This window comes from Sinocyclocheilus grahami, unplaced genomic scaffold, assembly GCF_001515645.1.
Source record: "Sinocyclocheilus grahami isolate Dianchi unplaced genomic scaffold, SAMN03320097.WGS_v1.1 scaffold1.1, whole genome shotgun sequence".
NCBI lineage: Eukaryota > Metazoa > Chordata > Actinopteri > Cypriniformes > Cyprinidae > Sinocyclocheilus > Sinocyclocheilus grahami.
In genome coordinates this window covers 1,359,925-1,372,622 of record NW_015505180.1, presented here as the reverse complement: position 1 = coordinate 1,372,622, position 12,698 = coordinate 1,359,925, and the positions used below count along the sequence as shown (strand labels likewise).

The window sequence follows — 12,698 nt, the reverse complement described above, 5'->3', positions numbered from 1 at the left end:
AACGTACACGTTACATTCAAAGGGCATTAAAGTGCGCGAGACGTGAATTTATATTGTATTTATTTACAGAGGTAGGGGAGAGGAGGGCACAAAGTAACACTTTTTGACTTTCTCAGTTTGTGTAAATCCACATGGGGTTCAGAATATATATTTTTTTATCCACGGTAATTTTACACTTGTCTAGTACAAATATGTCGCTTTGTTTCATAATTACAGTGTATACGTTTTTCTTTATTTACCCTCAAAAAATGGAAGTGAAATGTGACAACATCTGAGGGGCACGTTGTAACTTGACCATATGACAGCTTAAAATCTTATCTGATCCAATGAAAAAAATATAAAACTTTTTATATTGACAAACTAAAATTATATATATATATATATAGCAACTGGAATTTAAAACTGGTTAGTGTCTTCTGATAGTAATCAAAGCATTAAAAAATTATCTGAACTGATAAATAACAGATTGGAGATTAAAATAATAGCAGATTTGTCTCATTTTAAATGAATAATAAAAACTGAGATAAAACATTTACTTAAGCCAAAATTTAAATGTTACTATGGTAAAATAAATATTCAAACCACGTGTATTACAACTAACACCCCGTTACTTTGTGCATCGCACTCATCGCAAGTTTATTGTTAAATTGTTAAATACCCTCACATATCTCTGTCACCATTATAAGTGTTTGATCACCACATTTGAGTGATCATTGCAAAAAAATGTGTTTATGTATATATATTCTGTTTATGTAAATACTGTATTCTATATATAGTACCAGTCAAATGTTTGGACACACGAATGGGAAAGTGTCCAAACTTTTGACTGGTACTGTACTATAATATACACAAAGAATATCGGCCGATATATCGGTATCTGCTTTTTTTACTCCCTAATATCGGTATCGGCCCCAAAAAACCCATATCGGTCGGGCTCTAGTAAAAACTTTGCACCAGTGTTGTTCTTGTTAAATAAAACAAAAAGTAAAACTATTAAAATTTCAGTATATCAAAATAAAACATAAATATCAGATAAAAGCATAAATCTAAATAAATTACTAAAACTTGAAATAAAATAAAAAAAATGAAAATATAAAAAAAATATTGTTATTAACTAAAACGAAAAGTACAAGTATTTAAAATAGTTTTTTTTAGATGAAAACTTAAACTTAAAAAACTTAAAATTATAAATAAAATAAAATGTAAATATCAGATGAAAACCTAAAAATAGGGGGGAAAAAGTCATTCTCTCAAAAGAAATATGAAGTACACATATGATTATCCATGTTTTTCTCCAGTGTACAGGAGTATAGACTGTAAAATAACTAAAACAATACTGATTTGGACACGCTTTTCTTTCTTTTTTTTCTTTTTTTGCAGATCCTGTTTTTCATGACCTTTTGCTAAAATCCTTGAAATTGGATCAAATTTAAATTGATAATTGCCCAAAAAATGCTAATGAACATTAGCACCTTATCAGTAATCACCTTGTTTCTACCCGCTGCTGTGAAGCTCAGAGGGCAGCAAATTGTTCATTGGCTCACTGGCCCAAATTGAAAGCTTAATTAAAGCTTGATTAACTTCATTGATGCTCCAAATGAGCCCCATTTGCATAGCACCCTGATTTCACTGTCCATAGAGAATCTGGCAGTCGAATCAAGGAGTCCAATTGCCCAGATGTTCTGACAGCCTATAGTGAGAAGGCAAATGAGTGAGGACGGGTTCACTGCAAGATGTGCTGCTGATTCAGCATTCCCAGCCTTTGCATGAGTGACGTCTTCTAGCATACAAAGTGGCATTGGTTTGTTAAAAGTCCCTCCTGAGGCCTTTACTGTCACTGGCTAACAGGGACAGGATAAACCTCACACACACTCTTCAATGCTGCAAAGTCACCCATCAGAGAAGCAATGACACGCCTGGATGTGATGCCAACCTATCTCCTCACACTGAGCGATAACATAGAAAGGCACAAAACTGCTGCCATTTTCCAATGCACTTTTTGCTAGTACAATTCAGTGTCCTGTTACTTTTTTGTAAAGCATTAGAGGGACAAATCTCATGTATTTTGTTGTGAAATCTATTAGATATGTTAAATAAACTATTATCTGACATAAAATTAGCCTAGCATGAAAAGCATTTTGTTCATTTAGTTAAGATTTTTTTTACTATTGTGCAGGTGCGGGCGGGAAGAGACTTGTGTGTGTGCGGGATGCGGAGAATAAAATGTCTCGCGGGACTCCCGCAAAATAGAAATTATCTAAACATAAAATGTCTAAAACATATCAATTGTTATTTATGTGTTGCACAAAAGCAAAAAGAACAACTAATAACATTAAAATGATTAACACGCGCAAGCTAGGCATAGTTTCTATTTATAACACGTTTAAAGGGTTGCGCAATGTAGCCAATCACAGACTCAGCTGTTGATTTCTGGAACTCAATGGCCAACCAGAGGTGTTAGACTCCACTCACAGCAGTGCTGAAATTGCGTGCTCACGAATCATCTCATTTTAACACACGAAGTGTAGACATTGTGATAGATTCATTGTGCATATGTTCATTGTGTTATAACAGAGCTTTATGAGATCGCGATGAACTGAGATGTCAGCTTTTAGTGATAATAAAGGAAGCGCTGCTCGCATTCTGCCATGCCAAACCATGCACGCAGCAGCCCATGCTTGCTTTTCTGTTAAAAATAACTGTGGTTTGTGAATGTTGATGCTTAGCCTAAATAACAAATATTTTATCGGGAGTGTTTATGCTGGGATGTTGTGGATCTTAGATGTTACAGAACCATTTCATGTAAATTTCTTTGATCTATATAGATTACTTTTATGCTGGCTTTTGTGGGCGGGAGCGGGACAAAACATGGATGTCGTGGACGGGAGCGGGACCAGATAAGATTTTTTGACTGAAAAATCCGTCCCGCGCAGGTCTCTACCTTGGACCACAAAACCAGTCATAAGGGTACATTTTTTTTAAATTGAGATGTATACATCATCTGAAAGCTGAATAAATAAGATTTCCATTGATGTATGGTCTGTTAGGATAGGACAATATTTGGCAGAGATATTTGAATATCTGGAATCTGAGGATGTAAAAAAATCTAAATATTGAGAAAATCGCCTTTTAAATTATCCAAATGATGTCCTTAGCATTGCATATTACTAATGATAATACATTTTTTATATATTTACGGTAAGAAATTTACAAAATATCTTCATGGAACATGATCTTTACTTAATATCCTAATGATTTTTGGCATAAAAGAAAAATCGATAATTTTGACCCATACAATGAATTTTTGGCTTTTGCTACAAATATATCCCCGTGCAACTGAAGACTGGTTTTGTGGTCCAGGGTCACATATTAATATAATGAATATTTTATATACATTTATTATGAATTGCTATTTATTATACATATATATTTATTATTCATTACTACATATTATACATATACTATATTTATTTATTTATTTATTTGTATTTACTTACTAACTTACTAATAATAGTGGCTTTTTTTTTGTCAGTTTAATTTTGATTATTCAATTTGTCCATTTAGTTCCAGCCTGATTCATTTTTAATGCTAGAAAATTTCAAAATCGGGGTTTAAAACTATTTTGACTTGTTAATGTAAAATTACTAGATCTTATAATATTTTATAATTATTAATTTTAATAGTATTCATTTTAATTGTTCATTTTGTCCATTTAGTTCCATCCTGATGAATTTTTATTGATTAAAAAAAGTCAGGGTTTAAAACTATTTTGACTTTTTGCAATATAAATGTAAATAAATGTAATAATTAATAATTTTATTAATATTAATGTCCATTTTGCCCACTTAGTTTTTTTTTTCATATAAAATGGATCTATCATGTATTTTTGTTCTGTCCTGATTCTTTTTTTATTGCTAGAAATGTACAAAAACAGTATAAAACCGAAAATGTAATAATTTGTTTGACCTCCTGAGGTTCACAGTCAATATTTTTGAAGGTTAAGCACCTCCTTTCACTGACTGTTTGTTGAAAAGGTTTTTTTTTTTTTGAAGAAGAATTTTGTTGGCATTTGTGGAAAATGTCTACTGCAAGATCAAACAGTCAATGAAGCGGTGAGGAGAATCTCTATCATGTATTTTTGTTCTGTCCTGATTCTTTTTTTATTGCTAGAAATGTACAAAAACAGTATAAAACCGAAAATGTAATAATTTGTTTGACCTCCTGAGGTTCACAGTCAATATTTTTGAAGGTTAAGCACCTCCTTTCACTGACTGTTTGTTGAAAAGGTTTTTTTTTGAAGAAGAAGAAGAATTTTGTTGGCATTTGTGGAAAATGTCTACTGCAAGATCAAACAGTCAATGAAGCGGTGAGGAGAATCTATCTTGTCCACACACCCCATAAATAGATACATTCAGTCTGTTGTATCCTCTTCTATTGCTGGGGATATACTCTAAAAAGCTTTCACTGATGTCTTTTCTAAATCTTGTTTTACCTCTGTTGGAGGTGGTGTCATGCTCATTTTTGTTCCCCTCTGCGTCTCTGTGGTCCGGAACAAACCGTTCTGCGTTTAATGTACTGTGACTGAACTAGCACCATGTCTTCTCACCAGGAGAATATTAGCATAATTGAATTGTTGGCTAATGCCTACAGTCCTCGTTTATGATTTCCATGCGGTTGTCAGTTGAGGTATTTTTCTCTAGCATTCTGCCAGAGAAAACTATGATTATATTAAAGGACAGTGTTGAGGACATTAAGGTTCCTGGTATCCTCTGCAAGACAGATCTGGCTACCGCATACACAATTTTGAGAGACTCTTCTTCCCAAGCTCCTTTTATGTGACTCGAGGCTTCAACACACACACACACACACACACACACACACACATACATCATGCAACGCTTTGACCTCTGCATGAAAACTGTGAATGCAGAGGTGTCAGATAAACATTTTTACCCTACAATGCACAACGGGGTTCAAAATTACCTGGGAAAAAAAATATATATATTTTTTTTTCAATAAAATTATATTGATATTACATATATTTCTTACATTTTCTGTATGAGCCTCAGAAATGTTTATATTTTTTAGTCATTGGTTTGATAGCCTTGATACTCCATAGATTACTTAACATTTTGTTTTGTTTTTGTCAGTTTCATATATTATGTTGAGATATTCTTTAGTTACGAAAGGCCAGTATATTTTAGGATTCTACACTCTGTGCGCATACATAAACTACAATTCAAAAGTTTTGTCAATAAGAATTTGAATGCTCACCAAGGCTGCATTTATTTGAAATAAAAATACAGTAAAATGGTGAAATGGCATTACAATATTTAACACTTTAATACATTTTAAAATATAATTTATTCCTGTGACGTTAAACCTGCTTTGTCAGCACCATTACTTCAGACTTCAGTGTCACATGGTTTTTCAGAAATCATTCTAATATGCTGATTTGATGCTCAAGAAATATTACTTATTTTGATCAATGTTGAAAACAGTTGTGTTGCTGAGAAACTGTGATTCAAAAGACATTTACATTTATATTGATCAATTTAATGCATCCTTGCTGAATAAACTTATTTAGTGACCCCAGACTTTTGAACATCAGTGTGTCTATTTATATATATATATATAGAGAGAGAGAGAGAGCGCTTAGAATAGATAGTCCTACCGATCGAAACAATGACGCAACTTAAGGGCTTTGAGATCAAAGGTGCATTTTCCAATTTTACTAGAGCTGCCAAAATCTGTTCTCTGCCAAAGAAAAGATGTTTCAAAACTCTTCTGACTCATTCTAAGGATTACGAGTTACAGCTGACTCACTGGCATGTGGGAAGCTGAAATGAAGATTTCTTGCAGGAAGGAGGAGGAGGAAGCGAACGAGCTAGAGAGAGTCAGTTGGCTGGTGATTCTTTGAGATGTGTTGAGGATGACCCCTCAGGTGCTTCCTTGTCTGTCAGAGCCTTTGAAGTCTACCACAAACCGAAGACACCACTTAACCAAATCACTTCACGAAGCAAGACTCCGAAGCACACAAAGCCCTGTCGGGTCAATTCACAGTCTGCGGCCCCTGAGCCATTTGCAAAAAGACCAGTCAGTATCATTTTCAGAGTCCTAAACGATTGTTGATCGATGTGCACCGCAGACCCGTCCCTGAAAGTGTTTCAGCATCCAAGAGGCGTCCTATCCTCATCTGCGTCACCTTAACCTCCCTTTCTCATCCCTCACTCCCAATAAAAAAAGAAAGGTCACTGCATTTAAAACAATAAAGGTGTCTGGAGCTGTAAATCTAGCCCATGAGCAGGATCATCAATCTCGGATAGACTCAGTCTCAAGTCACACTAGAGTGATCCGGTGAGTATAACAGGTTCTTTAAAAATGCGGCAGGCCTGGTTTGGCGCCGGTCGATAACCCGGAGGCAGATTTCCGTATGAGGGGGAACGTGTCTATGGGGAAAGAGACCTCTTGGCTGCCATCTGTGCTCCCTAGTGCTTGGGATGACGGATTAAGCTTAAGGTCAGTCAATGGTGTGACGTCGTGTGTCAGAGTGCATTTTCACTTGCCTCTTTGAAAGCACACAGTGCGAACAAACATCTCTGAAATTTGTCGTCAGTACGCATGGGCAAGATTGTGCCTTTTTGCAGCCCAGTTACAATGTGTGGCTTTGCAATTGAGATGTACCCCATGAGACTTTATTGATATAGACAATTGTAAATGGGGTGCAGCGCGGTGTATAAATCACATTGGTTATGCTTATGTGCCTGTCTGCTTTTCGGTAAGCTGGTTTAAACGCTCTCAATCAGCATGATGAAAACAGCAGGGTTTATCTGGTTTTCACAGGCTTGTTTGTGTTTCTAATAGATATAGATAAGATATACACAGTTTTTTAGTTAACATTATCAGTATATATATATATATATATATATATGAGGAAGCAGTCAGAAATAATACTGGTGCATTCCTAATATTTCATTTGTTAAAATAACTGTATATTCAGTAAAATATTAGTTTTTATTATCCTATTTATTTTATTATTATTTTTTTTTTATAATGACAATACTATTTTTAAGTATTGTATAATATAGTAATTTCAGATCCAGACCCATAAGATAAGGACGTTCTAACAACCTCATAATTTTGTACCATATACAGAAAGAGTTTCCCCAAATCCCTGTGGTCTGATTTGCGATATAATACACTAGCTCTATAACAAAGTGTCTTTTCTTATTTCTAAGTGCACCTAGTTGGCCCAAAGATACTAGCATACATATTGAATTCTTATCTGCAGCGAGGGCACAAATCCAGCTCAGTCGCTGCAAAGACTCAACCTTTTAGTATGTTAAAAGATGCATACAGAACAGCTATTTGAAACATTTTAAAGGATTGTTCACTAGAATTTGGTTGATTTATCAAATCTGTATGATTTTTTTGTCCTTACGTTGATGGCCAAAGGAGAATTTTAGCAGAATGTTCAAGCTGCTCTTTTCCATATAGTAAAAATGAATTGGGAGGGTCCTTTTGGGCCCCAAAAATCAATTTTATAGGATTCTGTGAGGAACTTTCTGCTGTTTGTGACCCTGTTGCCCTCTGTTTTTCATTCCTCTAGTGTCTCTGGCTTCCAGTACGGTAGGACTGGCCGGTCAGGTGGTCCACACAGAAACAACAGAGGTGACCCTCATCAGCGACTCCATCATGGGCTTTGGGATCCAGCTTCAGGGAGGAGTCTTTGCCACGGAAACCCTGTCCTCTCCGCCGCTCATCGCTTACATAGACCCAGACAGCCCGGCAGAGCGGTAAGATCTCAAACATGATTTTTATTAATCTCCAGTGCTTCTCCAGTGCCTCATCTGACCTAGTTAAAACTCTGGGTTTTAATATTCCAGATACCCCTCCTCAGATTGGAGCGCTCGGCACGGCTTAATTGTTTGCATTATCAGAGAAGTGTGAACTTCCCTTTGGGAATCTTGAATATTTAATCTCGAATCTAATTTTGATTATCTGAACACATCCCAAAGCCCACAGTTATTACATCACTGCGCCGTTCTCGCCGCTTAGAACTTGTCCTCCGCAGAGCCACAGCTTCATCGATGATATAATGCAATGATCACACATGATATATAACTGCCTGGCCGTGACGCTCTGATTTCCAGCCTGCTTGGGCTGTGATTGACTACGGCATTACGTGATAGAGCAAAGCACTTAACTATAATTACCTGAGTGGCGGAGCCTCAGCTGGCATCCAAATGAGCTTTACTCGTCGACTGAGGTGGATTTACATCCCAACTTCACTGTAATTACTGACCTAAGCAACAGAGATGAGTCGCTGCCAGCCGAAGTTGTAATTGCAGTGATGGACATAAACCTTGTAATGTTGGTGATTTGATAAAGAACTACCGGAGATGGGGAACAAGAGTAGCGATGCTGCCAACTTAACTACATTTTTCAGTACTGGGAAGACAATTTAGCCTTTCAAAACAATGTAACTTATTACAAGAAATAGTGGCGAGTGCACAACATTACTATTTATTTACTTTACAGTAAACTCTGCAATCTGTTTTATTGAATTAATTTGTGATTTATGCATCATTTTAATGCTTCACAAAAACATTTCACAGATTCATTTGAGCTTTTGTGGGGACACCTGTGTAGTGTTTTACTTTCTTTTTGGAGCAATATACAAAATATTATAGTATCAGATTAAATTATAACATAGTAAATTATGGTTTGTTACAGTAATTTACAGAATAATATTATATTAGTTAAATGCCCTAGTTCATCACTATGGATTAAATCATTTATATGAGTTATAGTAATGCGTTTTTGTTTATATATATATATATATATATATATATATATATATATTATTATATATATATATATTTTTTTTTTTTCATTTTTATTGTAAAATTATTTGTTTTACATCTTTTTTTCCCCGCAGTGATATACAATATAGAATAATGTTTATTCACTTAATTTACAAAGTATTACATTTAGTCAAAAGTAGTTCACCAATATGGGTCAGGTCAGTTATATGAGTTATGGTATTTTGGTGGTTTAATTTTTTTATTTCAATATATTTATATTTTATGTATGGTATTTTATCTAAGGTAATAAAATGTTTTTTTGTTGTTTTTTTGCCAGATGAATCCTGCTTTCATTTCTAAAATAAAGTCAAATAAAATAAAATACAGTTCAAGAAAGAAATTTCCCCCTTAGATTTTAATGTTGATTTAGAGGTTTTAGAGATGAACAAATTAACAAACAATAAAGATTACATATTCCAGATGAAAGCACACTATATTGGTATCTCAAGAACTGGAGAGGATCTGCAAGGAGGAATGGCAGAGGATCCCCAAATCCAGGTGTGAGAAACTTGTTGCATCTTTCCCAAAAAGACTCATGGCTGTATTAGATCAAAAGGGTGCTTCTACTAAATACTGAGCAAAGGGTCTGAATACTTAGGACCATGTGATATTTCAGTTTTTCTTTTTTAATAAATCTGCAAAAATGTTAACAATTCTGTGTTTTTCTGTCAATATGGGGTGCTGTGTGTACATTAATGAGGAAAAAAAATTAACTTAAATGATTTTAGCAAATGGCTGCAATATAACAAAGAGTGAAAAATGTAAGGGGGTCTGAATACTTTCCGTACCCACTGTATATATATTTTTTTTCATTTTTATTGTAAAATTATTTGTTTTACATCTTTTTTTCCCCGCAGTGATATACAATATAGAATAATGTTTATTCACTTAATTTACAAAGTATTACATTTAGTCAAAAGTAGTTCACCAATATGGGTCAGGTCAGTTATATGAGTTATGGTATTTTGGTGGTTTAATTTTTTTATTTCAATATATTTATATTTTATGTATGGTATTTTATCTAAGGTAATAAAATGTTTTTTGTTGTTTTTTTGCCAGATGAATCCTGCTTTCATTTCTAAAATAAAGTCAAATAAAATAAAATACAGTTCAAGAAAGAAATTTCCCCCTTAGATTTTAATGTTGATTTAGAGGTTTTAGAGATGAACAAATTAACAAACAATAAAGATTACATATTCCAGATGAAAGCACACTATATTGGTATCTCAGAATAGTATGCATGTTTTCAGCTGAACCCGTTTCTATATTGTAACTAGGGCTGTCGAGCTCTAAAAAGAACAAAACATACCTTAAAGGTCATTATTCTCCGTAAATATTTTCCTACAACACCATTGGTTTTTGAGGCTATTCACAATATGACTTGTTTGAATGTTTTACATATTTCTTGGTGGTAATGGTAGCAGCCCATGCTGGATACCAGCATCCAAAACGCAGCAAATACCTTATGGTGACCAACTTTGCTGGTGTTTTTAGCAGTGAAAGCAAAATTAATATTGCTTCTGTTTGGCTCATGAGCCATTTTGTAATTCAATAAAGAGTTTTTGTTCCCTCAGCTATTAAAAAGTGATTTTACGCCGACCTTGAGCTAAGAGGACATTTGTATTTTTGGCTAAAGCGTCACATCCACTCACTAATGTCTATTTAACGGCGCCAGCTGGCATAATATAAGTTGTTGGCTGGTCAGTGTGAGACATTTCCTGGGTCCCAGGTCCCCTTTTTGTCTCCCTCTACACCAGTCCATTATTTTTATTTTATGCATTCAGCACAGCTAGTCTGTTGGCTAGTGTAAGAGGAATGGTGTGCTAAATCTGCTCTCTGTGCACAGGTGCGGCATCCTGCAGATTGGCGACCGCATCCTGTCAATAAACGGCATCCCCACTGAGGACAGCACGCTAGAGGAGACCAATCAGCTGCTGAGGGACTCCAGCATCACCAGCAAAGTCACACTGGAGATTGAGTTTGACGTAGCAGGTGGGGACACGTACCGATTCATCAATTCCAAACCTGTTTGGGGATGAAAGATCCATCTGGCCACATCCCACGTTTGTCCTAATGTTTTTCTTTTCTTTTTAAAAGTTATGCCATAATTCTGAGAGCCCAACCATCTGGCATGTGTTTGATGCATAGAAATGATTAGTACTGCAAGACAAGTGGCCCGTGGTTTAATAGGTACTATTTCCGGACGGACATCCACATAAAAATACTGTTTATATACTCTCGTCTGAAAATCCACCACACATTCTCAAATTTTTCCATCTCGTGCTGTGCTTTGGCAGTGTAATCCCAGTATGGGCCACGTCGAACGTCTGTAGTCCTTGAGACACGCTGTAATTAGCTTGTCATCCTAGTGTTTTGTCTTGTTTAATTTGGTTTGATATTTAATTAGTTTCTTTTATTTAGCTTATCAGGAATCTTAAAATGTGTTTCTGACGACTTCAAGGATAGTCTCAGCCTTACGCCACTAACACAGATCGCCTCCTGTCCGTTAACCGACTAATGCATATTGCTCACAAAAACTGAGTATGAAGAGTTCAGATGCAAAAGCCTCTAAGTGCCATCTGAAATGTTCTTCTAAAATTAGCATTTTTATCAGGCTCCAGTGTTTAAGTTCAGTAATTTTACTTTAATGGCAATGTATAGGTCCTTTTCTATGCCATTAAAGTGAAAGAACTGAACATAATTATAGGAGCCTGATAAAAATTGTCATTTTAGATAAAAATTTCAGATGGCAACTCTTCGTATCTGTAAATTCTAATCTGACTCAAAGTCAAAGTTCACAAATTGTTTTCAAATTAGAATGATTTCTGAAGGATCACGTGACACTGAAGACTGGAGGAATGGCTGCTGAAAATTCAGCTTTTCCATCACAGGAATATATTACTTTTTAGAATATAATCAAATAAAAACATTATTTTGATTTGTAATAATATTTCACAATATTATAGTTTTTTACTGAATTTTTGGTCAAATAAATACAGCCTTGTTGAGCATGAGACTTCTTTCAAAAACATAAAAAAAATCTTACCAACCCCAAACTTTTGAACCGTGATTTAATTTATTTGTTAATTGAATTTGGAAAATTATATTTTTGGCATGGCATGAATGTACCATTATTTGCAAGACCCGCTTACTTCCATTCTGCAACACTCAGTTTGAAAACTGAATGTCACTTTTCTGTGCAACCCAATAAAATGTAAATATCTTACCACAGAGCAATAACATTTGCTTTTGAAAGGATGCGCTTGAAGGAGAACAACTTAACCGTGTTTTTGCTTGTACAGTATTCTTTATCGTTCAGGCCAAGTGGTTGTTTTAAAAGACACTTTTGTTGATTTGGATTAAATGAGTTGGCTTGAATTACTGCATGATCATTTCTAGAGCAGAGGTCTTTATGTTTAATGGCGGGTCACTGGAGAGCTGTGCATTTTCTTTCTTTGAGCGCTTTGACACTTCTGTCATTCTTTTTGAGTTTGACTCACTGCCCAGAGAATGACATATTTTATGAAGGTTTATTTTCTCCCATCTTTCCCAGATCGAGCTTTCTGGGCTTCTGTCAGAAAGATTGTCTACATCTCTGCCTGAGAGAAAGACTGAATTTTTAACAGCTGTCTCCAAGTCACTTTAAAGAGAGGGTTCACCCAAAAAAAATTAATGTTGTGCTGCCATATGCTTTCTCTCTTACATGTAAAGCAAAGCAAGTGAAAGCTACTCTTTTACATTCAATGAAAACCACTGTGGTCCTCACATGTTCATTGTATGGAAAAAACAGCTTGGACATTCTACTAAACATCTCATTTGGCATTCCACGGA

At 35.1% G+C, this 12,698-nt stretch overlaps 1 protein-coding gene across 3 annotated transcripts in view; it reads left to right on the top strand.

The window, feature by feature from the left end:
* The window catches only part of LOC107565244 (glutamate receptor-interacting protein 1-like), a 98,519-nt gene that overhangs the window by 54,898 nt on the left and 30,923 nt on the right, over positions 1-12,698 (top strand). For all 3 annotated transcript variants that reach the window (XM_016252230.1, XM_016250808.1, XM_016251515.1), the window contains exons 11-12: positions 7,610-7,796; positions 10,714-10,859. In XM_016252230.1, coding sequence (XP_016107716.1) covers positions 7,610-7,796; positions 10,714-10,859 — 333 coding nt within the window. The remainder of the gene's footprint in view (positions 1-7,609; positions 7,797-10,713; positions 10,860-12,698) is intronic.